Source organism: Kryptolebias marmoratus, linkage group LG5 (genome assembly GCF_001649575.2).
Source record: "Kryptolebias marmoratus isolate JLee-2015 linkage group LG5, ASM164957v2, whole genome shotgun sequence".
Lineage (NCBI taxonomy): Eukaryota > Metazoa > Chordata > Actinopteri > Cyprinodontiformes > Rivulidae > Kryptolebias > Kryptolebias marmoratus.
The window spans coordinates 22,437,778-22,459,976 of record NC_051434.1 but is presented as its reverse complement, the minus strand read 5'-3'; the positions used below and the strand labels follow the sequence as shown (position 1 = coordinate 22,459,976).

The window sequence follows — 22,199 nt, the reverse complement described above, 5'->3', positions numbered from 1 at the left end:
AGAAAAAAAATCTATGGAACAAAAAAAACAAAAACAGGAAAATAATGGTGTGAACGCTGACTCAGCATTTATACAATAAGTCAGCCTGTCTTAAAACTCTCATTTCAAAAATGTTGCAGTTGTTCCCGTGAATTAATGCTGTTTTAAAAACCACCGGTGAAATTGCATCACACAGTTATTCTGGCAGAAAAATGATGACAGACCTACAGGAAGTGCCCCAGGCTGCAGAGGATGTGCTACAGCTAGCTGCTGCTTTTTGTGCTTGTAAATAACCAAACCATTAGAGGTAAATAACTGTGTAATTAAAAGTTTTCACCGGTGTAAAGGTTTGTAAACTAGTGTTCACACAAACTGTTGTTAGTGACTGGAGTTGTTTTAAGATGACAACAATCCACTTGGGTCTTAGCTGCATTCAGACTAGTTGTTTACTCATCACTTTGGTCAGAGTTTAAACTAGTTCTCCACATTGAGGTCAGTCAAAGAGCTCTCTATGTCAGGTAAGATTTTAATTGTTCATAAACTTTCCACAGTACCCTACATTCACAGCCTGAATGTCTGAGCTGACAGTGACTTCCTGTGAACGATGAGGGAGCTGATCCAGAAATACTGCAACTCGTGGAAAACATCGTAGAGGTGTTTGGGAACTTAAAATAAAAGCCTACCATTTATTGAAGGTATGCATATCACCCCCTTCCTATATTGTGCTAATGGTACAGACTAACACACACACACACACACACACACACACAGGATAAATCGTTAGCAGGGGATAATAAAAAGAGAACAGCCTCTGGAGTAGAATTATAAAAATCCGTTCAGTGCCGCTGTCTGTGGAGCCACCCCGACAATTCAAAATGGACGCCACAGTTAACTCACATTAGCCAGCACAAAAATGACTTTTGAGCTAAAATTTGATGTGGTAGCTGATAGTCATCCCTGTCCCATCTTGTGAGCAGGACATCATGTGATGTTGTTTTTTCAAGCTTTGACCAAAACTTCTACAACTCATATTCATTTGTGATCATAAGATGATCTTAGTCTAAAAGGCAGGGGGTGATATGCATTTCTTCAAGGAATGTTAGGCTCTTAATTACTATTTTTTTTAAACCAGGAACCACTAAAGAGACATAATCTGCATTTCATCCATAAACATCTTCAAGCTCCTCTGTCCAGTGGAAACCCAACCTCCTTCGTTATTGACTTCACTAACGTAGATCGGAACCTCCCACGGATCTGTTCCAGTTACAGCGTGCTGACTCTGGAAGTAGAAATCACTGGTCCGCGGTGAAGCTGGCTCCTCTGTGGCCCTTGGCTCCGGAGCCGTGGTCGGGCCCCGAGCAGGAAGGAGAAGCAGGGCTGTCAGCAGTGTCGTCAGGAATACGCAAAGTGGCTCGTTTGCATTTATGCGAACGAGTTTTGGCGCGGTGCGGAGGAGAAGTGTTACTATGGGGTTTGGAGATATGGTGGGCTGTACAGCTCTGGGGGAGCTCCGGTGAGGGGTCAGAGGTCAGCGCAGAGGGGTTATCTGGGCAGGGATGAGCTGTCTGAGGTTTCCCCTGAGGGCACGATGCGTTCATGAGTGGAGAGAGAGCCGCTGACCCCAGCAGGCCTTTAGGTCCCTGTGTGCACTGTGGAAGGAGACAAGAAGACATGAAGTAAGGAGCGAAGCTGGTGGAGCCGACAGCACAAACATTATTTTGGTAAAGCTGACTTAGCAGTCACGCTATTGTTTTCTTGTTTTTTTGTTTGTCTGTGCATTTTTTAAACTAACTACTTCTGCATACTTTGTGCTGTTTTAACCATTCATGTGTAATGATTTTAATGTGACTTTCAGCTTTTAACTAGCCTTTTGCTAGTTTTAGCTAGCCCTTGATACTTTTGCTTTTAGCAAAGGTATCAAAGGTACTGTATGTGTGTGTCCTATCCAGCAGGCGGCCATGATGGGAACAGAACCGTTTGCTTTGAGTCTAGAAGGTGAATGAAAGACTTCTGAGCGTGGTGTGGTGTTGGGGAGCATGTATTTGTCGTTGCAGCTGCGTAGGGAGATTCTGTTAACCGTAGCAAGAGCTGCAGCGGGGCCTGATGTGCGCAGCAGCGGGAATAACTTGCTTGAGAGTGCTGTCGGCAAGGTATTGATGTGATGGGATCAAAGCCTTGGGATGAGGCCAGCGTGACCAGATGTGCTTCGAATCCTCCATAACCAAGCCACGATGGTGCCTGCGGACCCCACATCGTTGATCCACTTCCTCCGTGGCCCACCCAGGACCCAGACAAAGGCCATCAAGATGATAAAACACAACTTGCCTGTGAAAGTTTTGTGCCCGCTCAGCCTATTTTACACATTAAATAATGTGTAAATTTTACACATTGATGTAAGTTGTGAGCCCACTGCATTCTTAGCCCCTTAACAGTCCCCCCTAAAATGCCTGGTAAAAAGATTAAATTAGATGCTGTTCTTTCCCCCTTTTGAGTACATGTAAAAGCTTTATCTCTCTGTAAAAGGTAACACTGACTTTTTAACATTAGCTGTCAAAATTTGTTATTATTGTAACTATAACTAGTATGTAGGTAATAAAGTTGGAAGACAGAAATTAAATGTTTTTTTCTTGCCTGGAGTTTTTATGTTGCTGCAGTTTGACATCAAGGTATTTTAATATGAAACTTCTAGGCTCTGGATTCAAATCTAGGTCAATAGGGCCCGTGGGCGGGCTGCTCACAGTTCATGGGTTTATACACCCCTAAAGATCTCATCAAGAACCTGCAAAGACCCTAGGGAGGGACTTGATGAAGCGCTATACAAGTAAAGGCCATTTACCACTGAACCCCTCACTGTGCCCCATCTTGGTGTATGAATAGAGTTTAGGATGATTTCTTCAGATTAGTTTGTAGAGCTGGAGTAGAGGGCTGTGTGGATGGATACATTTGAGTAACATAGTTGGCAAGAAAGGTGCTATATAGATACAGACCGTTTACTATCCATGCTCTGGTTGATTTATTTTATTTTTTGTGATATTGGGTTCATCACCCAGTGTGAAGGGACCTTATCTGTTTAAGGAAAATCTTTTTTGGTCACTTCTGCAGTCTCATGTTTACTGTTTGCTGTTCATGTCTGTTTATTCAGAAGTCACAACCAGACTTTTATTGCTTTGCCAATAGGTGGCATGAAAAAAAGTCCTATTTACAAATAATGGCAAATGTAAAGTGGATTTGGTCGATTCATACATGCTGATTGTCATTTTATTTAGCATGCAGTGCAGTATGAAGTCAGACCGCAGTTCATGCAGCATGGCGGAGCTGGCAAACGTGCAGGTCTGAGGACAGTCAGGGAGACGCACAAAGACAGCACAATGCACAGCTCCTTTTGTCTAAACAAGAAGCTTACTGAGATCAAACCTGGATTTTCCTGCTCTAATAGCTTATCAACCCGTGCAGGACACACACAGGGAGGGTACCTGTACTGAGGTTTTTATTGTCCAACTGTGGTCCAATATGTAAACAAAACACTGAGAAATGAATACGCAGGACAGGAGATGAATAAAATAAATCACATTTTATTTATGTCCTGTCAGAACATGACAAAAACAACCATCGCACATGGAGTGAGTAAACAACAATAAAATGGAGGGAAAATTGAGGAAAACAATGAAAATGGAAAAAAAAACAACAATCAAGGACTGCAGTTGAAGACAACACTTTGCTCAAGCCTGTTTCCTATTTTGCCACCTATGCTGCTGTATCCAGAAATGCTTATTATTTGGGTTCAAACAGTAAGAAATGTCATGTCATGTCCTGTGCTGTATATGAAGTAAAAGTAACACTCATTATGGGTTCCTGGAACATCTGATGCGTTTGTGTTGGGTTGAGTGATGTGAAAGTTACAACGTGCTACGATGTAAGCATGGCCTATTCCCTTAGCATAACAGCGTTGTTGTTGGAGTGGCGTTTTGCTCATACCTGTGACCCGGTTACTGCTCATCTGTTTCGTTCGCAGGTTGGTATGAAGCAGAGCCATGCTGTGATCAACGTATAGGCTATTTTAGAAGCTCCAGTCTTTTGAGAGCAAAAGGCTTTTATTGTGAAGGATGGGAGGAGGTTGTGTGAGCCTCAACTACAGCTGCTACATCACAACAAGTAACATCAGTGCATTGCACCAACATGTCTGCAAGAAGAATCAGCATTAAACAGGGCGGAAGTAAGCCTGCAGCATAAAACAGGAGTACTAAAAACATCTGTGTAGGTGGTACTCTCACAATGTTCACATACACTATATATACATCCATTTTTTCTGTCTGACATAAAATGAAAGTAAGGTTCAACAATTCTCTTCCTCGTATCTTTGCAGATTTATTTTTATTTTCCGATGATGTCACACAAAGAAACAATGTGTTCAAGGTGTGCCTTAAAATACACCCAGAGGTGTGCCTCCAGTTAATGCAAATGTCCTCAACTAAGCAATCAAAAGCTTCCAAAGCCATGACATCACCATCATCTGGGCTTTCTCAAATTATTTAAAAGCAGAGTAATCTTTTGTATATAAACTTTTTTTTAAAGAAAGTAATAAAAGAATTGCTTTTATAATTAGATAGTTTAGCAAAAAGAAACCTAACTGACATGAACCAGTCAAGGTTTAGTCTGATTTAATGTCAAACAGTGTAAAACAAATCTGTTGTGTGTCTTATTATACAATGTATGTGAACATGTTGTATACTGTATGCTACTACAGCCAGGAGAGACCATGTGACACTGTGAACAACGTATTTATGGAGTGCATCTACTGGGAACACAAAGCAATGAGTTACTGACACACAGCTCTGCTGGGACAGATAAGAAAGACCAGAAATGGCAATAACACTGCATCAATTCTCCACAAATACGCCACAATGCCATGGCAGCGGAGTCAGGGAGGTAGGATAGTGGAGAATGACATTGTGCGACTTTATTGTGAAGTCACTGCTACATACAAAAACTTGAGTTACAGCGTATGTGTGAGTCAAAGTTTTCACTTTGGTGTAATAGAACTTTTTAACATGACCAATAAATCTGTGTTAAGCTGGCATTACTGGAGATCATGCTACGTAGAGTTTCAAATATGAAGAACTGTTGAGTTCTTTTCATACTGTAGAAACACAAGACAGGTACACAAACTGAGATGTGGGTGTCACTGCATCCCAAACTGCTATGAGTAGTGTACGTGCTGCTCATCGTATCTATGCCAGTGAACTCACCACGAAAAACTGAAAACGACTCGACTGACTCTGTTTACAGACTTCTCAGACTGAAACAGTCGTAGTTATGAACGAAAGCTGTCGGAGTGGTTTCATGTGAAACAGCAGAACATCGTGGCTCTCTGCTGAAACAGAAGGAGCAGAACAATCCTCCAGGTTCCTTTTTTTAATCCACAGAGAGGATTCTGGGAGCAGGAGGAGGAGGAAGAAACAGAAGAGTCTTCATCTCTAACAGCTCCTGCACTCTGAACACTGAGCTGACATGAAATACTGCTGACACAATTAGAGGCCTAGCATTTCTTCAAGGAATGCATATCGCCCGCTGCTTTTCATGCTAGTAAGACCATCTTATGTTAAAAAATGAAGATATAGCTAATATGCCCAATATAAGGTGATACTGTGATATCTGTTTATTTATTTATTTAACCTGGCAAGTCCCACTGAGATCTCAGATCTCTTTTTCAAGGGAGGCCTGGGCCTGAAGGCAGCCTGACATGCATGTTTGTAGACTGAGGGAGGAAACCAGAGGAGGAAACCCACGTAAACACGCAGAAAAACATACAACCTCCATGTCCAACCCGGGGCTTGAACCCAGGACCTTGTAGCGAGATCTGACTGTCAACTGCCACCACACCAAAGTTGCAGCCACTTTCATGTTCTCTAAGATCAGTTGGCTGTGGTGGCCATCTTGAACTGCATTGACTCCAAAAGTTAATTAGCTGCAGATTTCCATTTGGTGATTACTCTTTGATTAAACAGTACAGACATATGAACACACACACACTCACACACACACATTATTGCTTTGCTTTTGGTGGTGGGCAAAAATAAAAAACATACAAAACATCAAAAATGTTGATTAATGGTATGTTTGGTACATATATCAAAAGAAAAAACACTAAATGTCTGTTTGAGCAGGTAGTTGGCAGCAGATTGAGCCCACCGGGCTGAACCAGAACCAGCATACAGACCTCTGGCAGTGGCTTAAAAACAGCACCAAACAGCAGGCAGCAGACACAGCTCGGTGTGGGCTGACAGCAGGCAACAAGGCTTCTCTCAGGCAGGGGAGGAGGGCTGGTTTGAGTCGGGGGCAGGGGAAAATCAGGACAGGGGGTTGCTGAGAACATCCTCCTACCACGTTTGTCTCGCTCTTATTGGCCAGAGCTGGCGGCTCCATGTCCACGCCACCAGTCTGAGACGACTCATCTGCAGGCAGAAGACCTCGTCTGTCGATCAAACTGAAACAGAACGAACAGAGAGGGTCCGGGGTTAGGAAAGGTTCCAACATCTCATGTCCTCATAGCGATGATCACATCCTGTTCATCATAGATACTGAGGATAAGCCTGATGAAAAGCTGTTTGAACAGAAACACATTCAATTTAAAAATATATTCTATGTGTTAACAAACCAAGACTGAGGTGCAAATTAATTCCATTTGCATCTAATAATCTGATATTTATTGTTAATAACTGAACTTTTTTATTCACACAGATGAGAAAGTTGTTAATGTATGAGTCAAATATGAGAACTAAGGCAAACTAAAGCATTTCATTAACAACCTGAAGATCACTTTTTAGCATTTCAGAAGTTTTCTTTTGTTGCAAAGTATTCTCTGCCACTACTGACTTTATCATTTATGGAGACTCTCTGTTTTCTGGGTACTGTAATGTCAGGATGTGGTTTTGCACCAGGGGACATTTGGTTGGTAGCAGTTTCCTACTTAAGCCACTAGATGTCACAATGTCCTGCACAATAAGCTGTGTGCAGAAGAGAGGAAGGCATATACTCTCCTGACACACAGTTTTTCAAACATGCATCATCACTTATTATTAACATCCTTGGAAAAATGCCATGTCTTCAGCATTTTTATATAATGCAGCATTTTTATTAACAACAGCAACGACAAAAGGTTTCACAGAAGGTCCTGACACTTCTACAAAGTGCAGCATTTTGTTTTCAGAATGCAAGTTTGGTTTTGCTGTGAAAAAAGCTCGATTCAGGGAACGCTGCAGGGAACATTTCTCCTGCATCTTTGGTTGCACTGTATGACATCCTGCTGTAGCTCTTACTGCTGAAGCTGGTGTAAATGATGAAGTAATTCCTGTTTTAACAAAACTTCTTACAAAGACCACTACTTTCCATCACTTTCAATCATAACTTCTGAGCATTTTTAATTAAATTTTGCACTTGTCTTTCACTAATAAGTTAAGCTGTAGTAATTCTAACTGTAACAGGCAATGGCTACTAATTACTGTTGGTTGGCCTTTTGACCAAAAAGTGTCTTTTAAATAAAGATAAAATGTTTTTCTGTGGTTTAATAAAATATTACTGACCATTATGCTTGAATTTGTGCATTAATGATGTCAAACACAGAAATAAAAACGTATGACTGTCCATAATGTGTTGTATAATTTTTAATTCTCATATTTCATATTTGTAATAGTTGAAAAACAAAACATTTGTTTTTGCACATGTTCTCATTTAACATTCCTGCACAGTGACTCAGACATAATAACGTCAAAACTTTTAACCTAAAATAAAAAATAAAAAAAAGGGGAAATTATCTTTGCTAACATAAAAATACATAAAAATACACAAAAATGAGACAAAAAAGTTGAAAAGAACATTGCCCTGTTAACTGAGGACCTTTTAAAGATCGGAGGAAACCCCGTTTTAACTCCTGACAAGAGATCATGCCCATAAACTACATTTACCAGTTTTTAATATTCTGCAAAGAACTGAAGTGTAAAAGATTCAGACACATCTTTAAAGTCCCCAACAGTCTGTGCACCATAGGTATAATGCTCCTTTTAGAAAACATCTTGCCTCTGAATACTGATTCATGTCATATAATATAGATAATAATATTAAAATGTTTGTTTGAGATGTCAGGACCTACCTGGGTGGCATCGGTGCACAGAGGACAGAACAACAGTTGATACAGATGTTTTTATGACTGTACGGGTTGGTTACGTCTTCTCCACTCTTCCCTGACCAGGAGCCTTTAATCTGAAAAACAAAAAAGATTAGTAAGCAAGTATTGTACAGTTCTGGTTTTCAAATAATTTGCTCATTACCTCTACAATTCTAAATACTGCTGTTCTGACTTTGCCTCTGCATAAATTACTAAGGAAAAACGAAACCTCCTCATCTAACATCACATAAACAAATAATTAAAAGGCACTGAAAGAATTAGGAAATGCAAATCACCATGTCTTTTCTGTGCTATAATGGTTAAGTACTCACGTCTTCATTGGTGGTCAGATTGGAAGCAACAAGGTATGTATGGAAGCCTGAAAGGCCCAATATTGACCAGACTGAGAAGAAACAGATCACCAGCTCTACTGCAGTAACAGGATGGGTCAAGGAGAACAGAGGCACAACTGAGACATCAATTAAAAAAGGAAACATTTCAATCATTTCAAGTGAATAAATTGAGTTGTCAAGATAAAGCACAACAAAAAATAAAAACAATAAAAACTAAAAATATTTCTTTTTTCTTCAGATTTTTTACATGATAGTTTCTGTGTGGTCGAAGATGTTTCATGAGTCAAAGAAGCAGCTAATGGCTGTGCATCAATAACCAGTTTAAAATGATGAACTCAAACAGTAAAGGCTTTCAGGGTGGAATGACAAGAATCTGGTGTACAAGTATTGTGGATTTTCACGAATCCACCCCGGATCAAAATTATACATTCACCTAAATCTTGCAATAAATGGTGCTGAAAGTTGCAGGATGTCTTTTAACTCGACATGACCAAGGCCTGGTAACTTCTCATTAGTGATGATTCACTGCAGATTGTAGTTTCTCTTGAAAAAACAAAATACCCTTTGTCTTTCTTCATTGTTATATTTGTACCTATTGCACCTGAACACCGAAGCAAATTCCTAGTCTGTGAACCCTGTTCATTGACAATGGCAATAAAACTGATTCTGATTCTTTGCCAGCATAAAAAGAATTAGTTTGACAGATGTTACTGGATTGTCCAATCCTCAGAACAATGGGAAAGTCCAAAGAACCAAAGAAATTTGATGTTTAGGAATAACACAGGAACCTCCATGGCTCCAACCTGCCATGAACTGGAAACTGCTGGAACCCCTGTGTTTCTGTTTACAGTGAAGACAGCTTCACATCTCCATGAACTGAAAGGGTGCCCACTAAGAAAAAAGGTTGTGCTCCAAAAGCGACAGCTTCAAGCTCAATGACCAAGCCAACTGCCTTCTGGAGAGAAAGTTATATGGTCAGACGATACACAGATTAAAATATTTGGCCACATGTAGGGCTGGGGGAGTCAAGGTGAGTCTCTCAAAGCAAAGAACCTGAACTAACTGTCAAGCATGGTGGTGGCAGCACCATGCTATGGTAATGGTGCATTCCACAAAGTGGATGGAACAATAAAGGAGGACTACTTACAAGCTCTTCAACTACACCTCAAACCAACATAGAGTCGATTGAAACTGTTGGGTGTTCCAACAGGAAAAAGACCCTAAGCACACATCAGAGCCAGTTTCTGATTGGATAAAACAGGCTAACATCAAGCTTCTGGAAAAGCCTTCCCAGAGCCCCGACCTCAACCTGATTTAAAACTTGTGGACTATGCTTCAAAACCTGGTTGGTGCCAGGAAATCACCCAGTTTAAATAAACTCTACCTACGAGTGGTCAAATATCAGCCAGAATTATACCAGAAGCTTGTTGATGGTTACAAAAAGCATGTGAGCGAGGCGCAACTTGCAAAGGGACCTTAAACCTTTACACCTCCAGAGCAAGTTAGGTTTTCAGCAGTTACCATGTTAACAGACCCAGGTGGAAGAAAAAGCAACTTTGGGATACTGAAAGCTTTGAGTTGATCTTGAAATGACTTTGATAAGCCAACAACCCTTTACAGCACAGCTTCCTGGTGTGAGAACCTGGGGTCTTTCTGTGTGGAGTTTGCATGTTCTCCTCGTGTTTGTGTGGAATTTCCCTGGGCACCTTCTCCTCCAGTCTAAAAACATGCATATTAGGCTGTCTTCAGGCCCAGGTCTCCCTTGAAAAAGAGATCAGTGATCTCAATGGGACTTGCCTGGTTAAATAAAGGATTTTTTTTTAAAAACTGCTTGAGAGGAAATTTGATTTTAAACTTTGCAAAAACTACTTCAAAATGATCAACTCACTCAATTTAAATCCAGTGGAAATTGGATGACAGCAAAGAAAAAAAACAAACAACCTAATTGACAGTGTTAAACACATTAAAGGATATCTGCCGGGACTTTCCTGAAGCGCAAACACCAGGCCCCTCCCATCTTTGGCCCCTAAAACCAAACAAACAAACAAACATTGTCACTACAGCAGGTTCCTGCTCTGTTTAAAGGTGCACTGCAGTTTCCCACACCAGCAGGACTTCAGGATAAAATAAACTGACTTCATACAATTAAAGCACATTCTATTTTGTTCATTTTGCACTGTCTAAATAAAAACAACAACAACAAAAAACAAGAATAAAAATTCAGTCTTTTACTTTCATATCCATTTACATGTAAAATCAATATTTAATCTGTTGCTTCAGACAATAAAGGTATGCCTTTATACGACCTTTGTCTAAAACTGCAGCATGAAAAGCCTCCCATCTTTAATTTAGTTCATTATGGGGTTTTCCCACTAAAGAGGCTCCAGTGCTCGCCCAGGACTGGTATTAGAACAGGTTCTTAACTGGTTGAAGGTAAGAACCTGTTTGGTTTTCTACAGTCAAAGAGCCAACTCAGAGCTACGTTACATCAAATGGCTCTTCCAGTAAATGATTGATCCTCCCTCTGTTGGATCCTGAGTCTCTGTAGAGGATCAAAGTGCAGAGAGACACTTTATCCCCACAGATCAAGGGGTTTGTGTCCTTATTCCTGCAAACAGATGTCTTAATGTCACCAGTGTATTTTATAAATACTGTTTTAAACAACAGTTGGTGTTTATGAACTCTTATTTCTGATCTTTAATCGTGTTTGTAAAAGCTGCTGTGAAGAAGAGTTACTCACAGCGTTTCAACCAGGATTCCCAAACACCAGCTGGTGAGACTAAAAGAGCCAAAAATGGTTTTAAAATGGAGCTTCAAACAGTGTTTATGATTTTGATTGAGAGCAGCGATAGTGAAAGCAGTTCTGTGCAGTGCTCAGTGCTATGTGACAAACAATAATAATAAAAAAACAGTTCCTGTTGGTCTCCATGAGCTCACCTCCAGCTCTGACCCAGCAAAGAGTTGTTAGGCAGTTCAGTGCCAGAGTCAGAGCTTTCAACTCTTCATTAAGGAAGAAGTTGCTAGAAGCTGCTAAAAGTTACTAAATGACGTCTTTATTGTAATTTGCCTATTTGGCCACAGAGGAATGATGTTGTGAGAGAGACAAAAAGTGAGTAAAAAGGAAAAACAGTCTAAATATTTCAGTTGTTTTTGTTGGATCAAATAGTTCTCATCTTGTTGCTAAATGTTCAAACATACATTTTAAAAATATGTTTAGGCACAGTATCCAGCCAGGAACACTGGGAGGGAGAATTATGATCAGGGTTAAAAAAAATGAATAAATAAAAAAAAAACATTTAAATTCTCTATATGAATAAATTGTATACACACACACACATATATATATAATACATTTATACATAGGTCTCCCTGCCTAGGCTTCTACCCCCGCGACCCGACCCCGGATAACTGGAGATGGATGGATGGATGGATGGATGGATGGATGGATGGATGGATGGATGGATGGATGGATGGATGGATTTATATATAGAAGTGACAAGATTTATTGAAGTTATTTCTCCATTCATTGCATTTACATTTGCAGGTATTTGCACACTTTGCAAATAAATAATCCAAATTATAAACTTATTTATTTGTATTTAAATGTGATTTGTTGTTATTATTCAAATGATACACCTATTGCTGTTATTAAAAGAAAAACATAAACTCGTGTTGCTTTTTCCCCCTAACTACCAAGTCTGCTAAAGGCTAACTTTGTCCACAAAAAAGGCAACAAAACAAATATTAAACAAAATATACCCTATGTTTGCCCACAGAAAATGTCACACAGAATTTGGATGATTTGTATGGTTAGTGATTCAGGAAACAAAAGTCTGCCCCACTAATATTTATGCTCAAGAGCCACTGCTCGTGAGTACAAGATGTCATTTTAGAAAAAGGACTAAAACTATAATCTGTCATTAAATGTTGAAGAAACCTGATTACCACCCATCAGTCTGACTGTCACAGTTCACCTGCTCATAAATGTTGCTCATTTTTCCAAGGCATGAAGCTACCTGTTGATGATGGTGTGTAAACTGCAATGCACTGCCATTTACAGAATACAGCCACAAGTGGCTAAAATTAAATAAGAAAAAACTCAAATTTAGCAAATAAACTAGAGAGAGTGCATTTTCTGCAAAAACACAGGATCAAGGCTGAGTGCTGAAACTCTTTGTTGAGATATGCCAAGGAATAAATTCACTAAAGTGTTAAAGAAAACTGAGCAGAACAGTAGCTAAAAGATAAAAATAGCAAAACAGTAGCTACAAACTAAAAGGAGAAAACCATAGCTACAACTTCAAATTAGCAAGACGGTAGCTAAAAGGAGAATAGGAAGAAAATAAAGAGCAAGTATGCTGAAGTCGATTTCAGAGAACAATGTTTTTGAAAGAACTGAAGAAAACTCAATGTATTTCTAAGGGGAAAATATTTGTAAATAAAGGTAAATAATTCAAGGTGTATAAAAGTCATAGCACACCAATCCTGATTAAGCTGATTGTTAATGGTTAAAATAGTGCAAAATATACAAAAGCAGTTTAAGAGTTTAAACAGTCGTTCTCCATTCAGGGTCCACCACACAGTCCGCTGTGTGGCTCAACCCAAACCGGTCAGATTACATGACTGGCTTTTGTTACAGTCAGGGATCAGACATCAGTGGATTCATCCTAAGATGAACCCATGCAACGCCACCTACTCAGAGCCAGATGTGTGGTCACGCAGCCGAAGATGAACGCCGTCAGGAAGGAGAGCGACACGATGAAGGTGTAGAAGAAACGGTAGTTGCGTTTCCCCACACAGTTCCCCACCCAGGGGCAGTGATGGTCGAATCTCTCTGGAGGGAAAAAACACAGAATTTAGTATGAAAACCATTTGAATTAGGGATGATTTGGGTTTTTTTGTCATTTCAAAATAAGCAGTGGCTGATACTGAGTCTCAACTCGATTCTTTGAATATTTCAAATCTTTTCCCAGGAAGTAGACGTGTGTCAGTGTAAGCAGAGGAAAGGTTGGGAACAGTGCTGTGTACTCCTTCAGCCAGGCTTACTGATAATCTCCTTTCACCACTTTACTCATAAATGATCCGTTCTGTCGTTTTACTCTTTATAGTTTCTTGCACATGCTTTTTGGACTAGAGCTACTTCAGCTTTTTAAACCATCACATATCAAAACGTTCAGGATGATAGAGCTAGGACTTTTAGACTTTTTAAATACATTTTTCATGAATGTTAATTAAGATTTCTTCAGATCTTTGAAAAACTGCTCTTTGACATCTCCTTCAGCAAGCTTCATTCTTAGCTTTTAGCTACTTGTTTGCTAGTTTTATTCCCTAATCAATAATGTTACACGAATGTTACAATTTGCCTTACATTTTCAGTGAAAAAGAAAAGTAGGTTATATGCTGCTTAATTTTTTTTTGTGCACAAAGTTGTCGCCTTTCTTCTCTCCCAGGTGTCGAAGTTGAGAAACAGATGCCTCCACACCCACTTCCACCTGAAATGGGAGTGTTTTTTATTTTACTGGGTAAAATTTAACAGATTGATAGGTACACTGCTTTCTGTATTGCATTTAAAGTAATATTTCTGCATTATTAATTGAGATTATGAAAGGTAAATTGTGGAAAACCTGTGAAGAAATTCTAAAAAATACAAAACTAAAGAAGTGATGCTGACAATACTGGATATATGTTAAAACCCCCACCTGGGCTTGAACCTGTAGCCTGGAGCTTACCAGGAAGTTACAGAATTCGATCATTAAGATCCACCTGTGGCTGATGTAGACGGTTACAGACACAGAAAATGGGTCCAAATGTTGAAGAAAATGTTCTGCTGTCTTTAATTTTCTGTGTTCGGTTCATGTCCTGTCTGTCTGCTCCAAGCTGCTGACTGATAATTTATCTTCTACTTTTAGACTCATTAATACATTTTCCAACAGAAAATCTCCACTGTTGGACACAGCAGGTTTTGCCACATTAAATTAGATTGTGTAAGGTGTAACGTTTGTAGTGGACGTATCACTGAGCTAAACTAGCAGAATGTGTCCACAGGGCGGGACATTTTACGGCCCAATGAGACTCCATTAGAGCTGCCCTGCAGTCCTGATCACTGCCGACAGGGAGACATGTTAAATCTACTGATGGACATGATCGGTGAACCTGTACCACCCTATAACTGCAAATAGGTCAGAAGCTAAAAATGAATCATGAAAAAACATTTTAAACTTCATTTAAATTGTCAAACTAGCTGAAAACACAGAACTAAACAATACACAGCAAGCTAAGTAATGAAGTAAGTCACTTTGTGGGACAAATTTGTTTATTTAGGTGGGGCTGTGCCCCCACCTGGCCTCGCCTGGACACCTGCCTCTTCAGCTGAGCGACTGTTCAGCCCCGAGCTTCAGTGTTTACAGTCACATCAGCGCCGTGAGAACAAGAGAAGCAGGCTGGGAACCAAGTGGGAGGAGAGGAAAACAGAGAAGTCAGCTGTGTATGACTGATTAATAACTCAGCACTTTGTTGTTTAGTTCCGTGTCAGTACATGTGACTTTTACAGCATCTGTGGCCTCCATGCTTGGTGGCAGCCGTGCAGAGTGTGAGAGGACCTTTGATAGCCCGACGGCACAGGAAACCTCAGTTTGAGTTCAGGTGACGTATTTCTGCTGCACAGCTCACACAATGTAAAATCACGACCAAAATCAGTTGTTACATTTCTGCAGAATGGAATTAAAACTATTTCAAAATAAATATATTCACTTATTTATTTACTTGGGTATCTTTCCAGAATTTAAGGTCATTTATTTTAGGCAACAGAACTGTTTCTACATTTATGGTAATTCCTTTCCGGCAGCACAGCTTCCCTACAGGTTATGGTCATTTATATTTGGCAGAACAGCTGTTTTAGCATCTATGGTAACATGACTGTGCATGTGCAAGGCACAGTTTTGCTACAATTTATAGCAATTCATTTTAGAAAGTGCAACTTTTCTAGCGTTACTGTTACTCATTTTTGACAGTGCAGCTTTTCCTGCCTTTATGATAATTCACTTTACAGCTGAGAGTCCCAGGTACCTTGATACAGATAAATGAATAACGCCTTTTATTGATACACATTTCGGTGTGTGTGTTCCCAGCTCACCCACACAGTTGTCACACAGGCTGCAGTGGGACGTGCGCGGAGGTCGGAACATCTTGCAGGTGAAGCAGTACTTGAGCTTGACCACCTGCTGGTTGATGACAACCTCCTTGGTGCGCGGTGGAGGCCGATAGCTACTGTTTCCTGTGCTGTCTGTGGAGAACAGCAGTGAAAATCCACACACACTTTCCTCAACACCAGGTTCACTTCCAAGCTCCAACACACCTGCGGTGCGGTGCACTCACTCAGGTGTTCATCTTTATAGACAAGTACAGAATGTGTCTGAAAAACATCAGCTGCACTCCTAATATAGACTAACAATAATCTGCAGAGTCTTGTTGCATCGTGACATGTTTTTGCTTGTGTGTGTGTTTGTACTATAAGAAAAACAACCAAGACTTCAATAAAACTTTTAAAAACTAACCACTGGATGTACATCTATAACAGACTACCTTATGGAGCCAATCTAAATCTAAACAGCCACCACAGAAAGTGATCTCAGCAAACCCAAAAATGGTTGTACAGACATGGTACATTTTTTGCCATGCTTTTGTTAAAGAAAGAATAACCCACAGAGGTCACTGAATCTGATGTCTGTCCCTCTCTCTGAGACTTCTGCACCTGTCCACAGGTGTTCTGGTCCACTCCTCATGAACAAACTGCTGCAGCTGTCTCAGGTTTGAAGGGTTTCAGCTCCTTCCTCAGATGGTCAACAGGATTTAGATCAGGGCTCAGAAGGACACTTCAGAATAGTCCAATGTTTTGTTCTGAGCCATACCTGGATGTTTTTAGCTGTGTGTTTTGGGTCATGATCCTGTTGGAGGACTCATGACCTGCAACTAAGACCAAGCTGTCTGACACTGAGCAGAACATTTTACTCCAGAATGTCTTGTTCGTCTTGAGATTTCTTTGTACCCTGAACAGATTCAAGACACTGTGTGTCAGATGCAGCAAATCAGCTCCAGAACAGAACTGAGCCTCCTCCATGTTTCTCTGTAGGTACAGGTTCTTGTATGTTTCATTTTTGGGACTGTGAACATAGAGCTGATGGGACTTTGTTGCCAGAAAGCTCCAGTTTTGTCTCACCTGTTCAAAGAACATTCTCCCAGAATCTTTGTGGCTTGTTAGAATACATTTTGGCAAAACCCAGTTCTTTTTATGTTTGCTTTCAACAAAGTGGTGTCCTCCTCAGCTGTCTTCCAATATGTCTACTTCAGCCTCAACATTGCCTGATGGTGTGATCTGGTACTCATGAACCTTGGCCTTGGAGGTCTCCTCTAATCTTTCTGGAAGTTGTTCTGGGCTCTTTGGTTACCATTAATATTAGATGTTTCTTCAGTTTGTTTCCCTGTTGTGGCCACATCCAGGGAGGTTGTCTCCAGTCCTGTGGACCTTAATCTTCTGAATAATCCGTGCATCTGTAGTCACAGAAACATCAGGCTGCTTGGAGATGGTCTTATAGTCTTTATGTTTAACATGCTCTCAATAATTTTCTTTCTAAGCTCCTGAAACAACTCTGTCATTTGCTTTCTGTGCTCCATGTTTAGTGTGTTACACACAATAATACCAAACAGCACAGTGACTACTTTTCACCCTTTAAAGATTCAGACTGACTGATTACAAGACTGAAGAACCTGTGATGCTGATTACAGAACTCACCTGAGTTTAACATGTCTCTATGGGTAAATTATTTCAGTGCTTTCCGTAGGTTTATAAGAGGTGTTTTTTTTTTTGGTTTGTTTGTTTTTGGGGGGTGGAGGAGGAGTTAGGTAACACCCCAACACAAACACCTTTAGGAATCATGGTGTTCACGTGTGTCTGTCTCTCTGTTTATTACCACAGACAAGGAGGATGGTTTTTTTGGTAGTGTTGGTTTGTTTGTCCATCTGTTTTCAAGATTACCTAAAAACTAATAACCAGATTTTACAGAAATTTTCAGGAAATTTTGGGGTTGTCTCAAGAAACAATTGATGAAATTTTTGTGGTGATCCAGATCAAAGTATTTTTTAGGATTATTGATGCTATGGCCTTGGTATGTAATGTATTTACTTACTTACAGTGTTGTGCAAGTTAAAATGTTGAAATATTTCAAATTTAGTCTTTGTTTCCGAAATAGCTGGACTGCATAAGAAGTCATGTTACATCACTGTTGGCTAAACATCGATGATGAGTAGGTTTGATGTCAACTTTCGACACTTGGGTCATAATTTCAAAACAAGTGATGTGGAAAGGAAAACTATACCTGGCATAGCTCAAAACTGGTAAGAGAGTCTGAACATGTGTGCAGCAAAACAATAACACATCCTGATTAGAGGGATAACTAATGCAGGACAACTGTTTTTAAAACTTTGACATTAATTTTTGGAGTTACATTTGTTGGTATGTTAGCAAAATATCTCATGAACTACTGGACAGTATTTAGTGAAACTCTCAGAAACTAATCACTGGATGAACATCTGCAACTGATTAGCATTTTTGGTCAACCCAATTTAAGATGGCTGCCACAGCTAATCAACCTTAGCCTAGACAAAAATGTCTATACTTCAGGCGGTTTTACAGACATTAAGCTAAAATCTGATATGGTAGTAGCTGAGCATCATACCCAAAACATACTGCAAGTGCTACCAGATCTTGCAAGATCTCACAAAATCGCATGAGGTTGTGCATACTGCCATTTATAAGGTTTGACCAAAGTAGCTTTAAAACAATCCCTTCTCAGCATATGACAAGTTTAGTTTTAAACTCTGGCATTCAAAGGCGGCGGGCGATGCACATACCTCAAAGGAGTGCTGCACCTTTAATTTATCATCTACTGTTGAAAACGTAACACAAAGAAACAACCTGAGTTTAAGTAGTTCACTAAACTTGAAGCTCTTGGGCCAAAGCTGCTATAAATGTCGGACTATAAACTGGCAAAAATACAACATGCAGTGCAAACAATTAAAGTGATATGTGGATACCGCCCACCACCTTTCATGCCACAAATCATCTTGTGATCCTTTATTACAAAAAGAACAGTTGTAGCTTAAAAATAACATTATGCTCAATCTTATGCAATATAGTGACATCTTACAAAATGTGTCAGAGTAAGTGTTGTGAATGACTCCCAGCTACAACAAATCTGACCTCAGTAGCTGTAATTTTGGCAAAGTTCTAACCATTTTTGTGGTGGCTAAGGCGAGTAGGCTGTGAAAGCCATCTTGAATCAGGCTGAATCTAAACGTTAATCAGCTGTAAACGTACATCTAATGATTACTTTCTGAGAGTTAAATTCAAAACTGCAAAGTGGCTCAAGAGATATTTTGCTAACACCACAGACAAACAAAAACATTATTGCCTCTCGCCTTCAGTGGTGGGTGATAAATATACCACTGTCCAAGATTAAAGTGAAGAGTGCTGCAGACTCGGTCTCTCACCAATCTGTGTCTCGGTGTGCGCTGCCTCATCCCGCGTGGCTCTGGGCAAGATGCCCGGGTCGCTGAAGCTGGTCTGCAGGAGGGTGATGAGGACAAACACAAACAGGACGCCCCCTACAGCAGGTACGCAGCTGCTCAGGTGCTGGACCAGGAAGGGACAACTGGGACAGACGGAGAGGACAAATGACCCAGAGACACAGAGCTTATCAACAGCTGCCAACACATCAAATTCTTACAAGGAACTTGGTTTCAGTTACTTATCACCCGCCGCAAACAGGCGAAGGCAGAGAGATGAGCTTTTTGCCCTGGTGTGTGTATTGTTAGCAAAATATCACACCAGATTTGAATAAAACTCTCAGAAAGTAATCACTGGGTTGACATCTACAACTGATTCACTTTTGGAGTCAAACACATTCAAGATGGCCACCACAACCAATCAGTTTAACCAACCCAAAAACCAAGCACCCTCAATGAGCATCTGAAACTCCTGAGTCAGAGCGTTCTTTACAACATGGTCCCAAAGAGAGAGTCAGAACTGGACGTGTTTACAATATGACAGCTGCAAGAACAAACTGAAACGTTAGAGAAAACCAAAACAACCAAAGGCCCGGTCACTCTTCGTGTGACCAGAGTGGCCCATCTGTGAGTCAGGCTAACAAAGACCCTAATGAGCCTCTGTTGGGAGGAGAGTGAGTGTAATCTGCATGTGAATCCAGCTTACAGAACTTCTCAGCTTTAAAAGCTCAAACTCCACACTCTCTGCTTTCTGAACTGAGAAAGCTCCTCGGATCAGAAACAAAACGTCTTCAGCTACAGAAGTCCAGTTGTTTTTGTTTTTAACTCTTTTTTTTTTTTACCATGTCCTGGATGACTGAGAATCTACACCAGCATAAATCAAAGACCTATTATTCCTTGAAAGAATGCATATTAGCCACCACCTTTCATGCCAATGTTTTAGACTAAGATTAGATTATGTTGAGAAATGACAGTTATAGCTGTTCTGGTCAGACTTTGAAATTAATGTTATGAGCAGTCCCATGGAATAATGCATGATCTGTTAGCACTTAGAATACGTGTTGTGAGTTACTCTCAGCTACTACCACACCAGACTTTAGCTCAATATCTGAAAAACTTACCTATACCCATTTTTGTGTTTGGTAAGGTTGATTACCTGTGGCAGCCATCTTGAATTGGAATGATTCCAAATGTTAATGAGTTGTAGACATACATTCAGTGATTACTTTCTGAGAATTTCATTAAACTCTGTCCAGTAGTCCATGGGATATTTTGCTAACAGACAAACTTAACTTCAAGTCAGTCTAGGCATAGTTAATGCCAAGATTTTTTTCAAATATGTTGAACAATGTGTAGTGCTTTGAGTATGTGTTGGGGATGATGCTCAGCCACTACCACACCAACGTTTAGCCTAATATGTGTAAAACCGGCTGAGTGACAGCCGTGTTTGTATTTCCTAAGGTCAGTTGGTTGAGTTGGCCATTTTGAATTGGGTTGGCTTCAAAAGTTAATCAGTTATAAAGGTCCAGCATATGGTTGTTTATTGAAAGTTTGATTAAAACATGTCCAGTGGTTCACTAGATATTTTGCTGACAGCACCAACTCCATATAGTTAATGGCAAAGTTTTAAACAAAGATCTTGCACAATCTGTTAGGTGTTAGGGACCAGTCTCAGCTACTACCACATCAGACTTTAGCTCCAAATCTGTAACACTGAATGAGTTCTGGTTTCTAAGGACAGTTGGCTGTGGCAGCCATCTTGAGTTGGTTAATAAGTTCTACATGTCCACCCAGTGAGTACTTTCTGCAAGTTTCATTCAATTATTCCAGTCGTTCATGAGATATTTCACTAACAGACAGATAAACATGATAAACAAACAGCAAGTCAGCTGAAAGTGTGCTCAGGGATGAACTCACTCAAATATAAAAAACAAGCCACATGTGACCAGGACCAGGCCCAGAGTGAGGGGTAGCACCCCGCTCTGACGGGCCATCATGATCCGACCATCGCAGAGGAAGCGGTTCTTCCCGGGGAGGACCTCCCACTTCCTCCGGGCTCTGCGGGCTCTCCTCGGCTCTACCTGCTGGTAGTCGCGGTTCTTCATGCTTCACACCGGAGGGGCTCGGTTCCCGTAAACATGCGTCGTCAGTCCGGAAAACAAGCTAGTCCTTCACCGTGGTGTTTCTGTGCATCGCGTTTTCACTCCCCATGCCTCTTCATTCTTCTTCTCTGTCTTTAGGAAGACTTAAATCAAAGTGAAGCGATGATCCTGTCCATTAGCTCCTAAGCTCCTCCACTCATCCGTCCAGCTGTGGGCTTACTTAACATCACTACGTCGCAAACATTTGAACCAACACTGGCCATTAAATTTGGCTCCAGAGACTTTGCATGCACAAATTACATCAAATCAAAACGATTTGTTTTTAAGTTCAAATCGCTCCTCATGAAAAACTTAGGACAGTCTTTAGTGTCGTCTTTAACCACATAAACACACAAACGGATCGTCCTGCTGCGATCACAAACTACAACTGAAGGAAATCAGACTTCCGGTTTCTTTCAAAATAAAATATTTCATTCGATTTTTTTCTTTTTAGTTTTTAAATTTATTTTTCTTTTTAATAAATGCTTATTGAGTGCACTTGTACTGTTTATTTGCAAAGTGTATTTTTGTCTTTATTTAAAAGGACACTGGGATGAAATGTGCCATGTGCAGGCACTGATACACTTCAGCTAAATGAAACATTGGTTAATTTCTAATGAAAGCTAATTCAGTCATAAACAGTTGTCTAATGTATATCTGCATGTCTTTGATAAGTTAAAGAACAAATAAAAATGTGAAAAGAAATTATTTATGTCACAAAGATATGTTAAAATAGTACAGACAGAACAGGGACGTGCAGTCATCATGATAAGAAAAAATGATAACATAAAATTAATACTAATATTTGCCTGCGAGGTGCGGTAGCAACGAGCCGAGCTTTACCTCTGATTGCGGAATCCATCACAAACTGGGTTGATACATGCAATTGGCCCGTGCCTGTTGCCGTACCGCTGCATGTTGCACTACAGAATTAATTTTAAACTCCTGTTATTTGTTTTTAAATGCTTGAACAACTTGGCCCCACCATATCTATCTGAGCTGCTT

The 22,199-nt window shown here is 40.2% G+C and overlaps 1 protein-coding gene across 2 annotated transcripts; it reads right to left on the bottom strand.

The window, feature by feature from the left end:
- Positions 1-237: 237 nt before the first annotated feature.
- zdhhc18b (zinc finger DHHC-type palmitoyltransferase 18b) lies at positions 238-21,575 on the bottom strand. Of its 2 annotated transcripts, XM_025002144.2 has the most exons (8): positions 20,971-21,575; positions 19,039-19,199; positions 15,626-15,775; positions 13,190-13,327; positions 10,468-10,519; positions 8,473-8,575; positions 8,126-8,235; positions 238-6,463 (listed from the first exon to the last, which is right to left on the bottom strand). In XM_025002144.2, exons 1-8 carry the CDS (start codon positions 21,156-21,158, stop codon positions 6,124-6,126), a joined length of 1,242 nt encoding a protein of 413 aa, XP_024857912.1. In that variant the 5' UTR covers positions 21,159-21,575; the 3' UTR covers positions 238-6,123. The 2 variants fall into 2 exon arrangements, with proteins under 2 accessions (XP_024857912.1, XP_024857913.1); XM_025002145.2 differs by lacking the exon at positions 15,626-15,775.
- Positions 21,576-22,199: the final 624 nt, after the last annotated feature.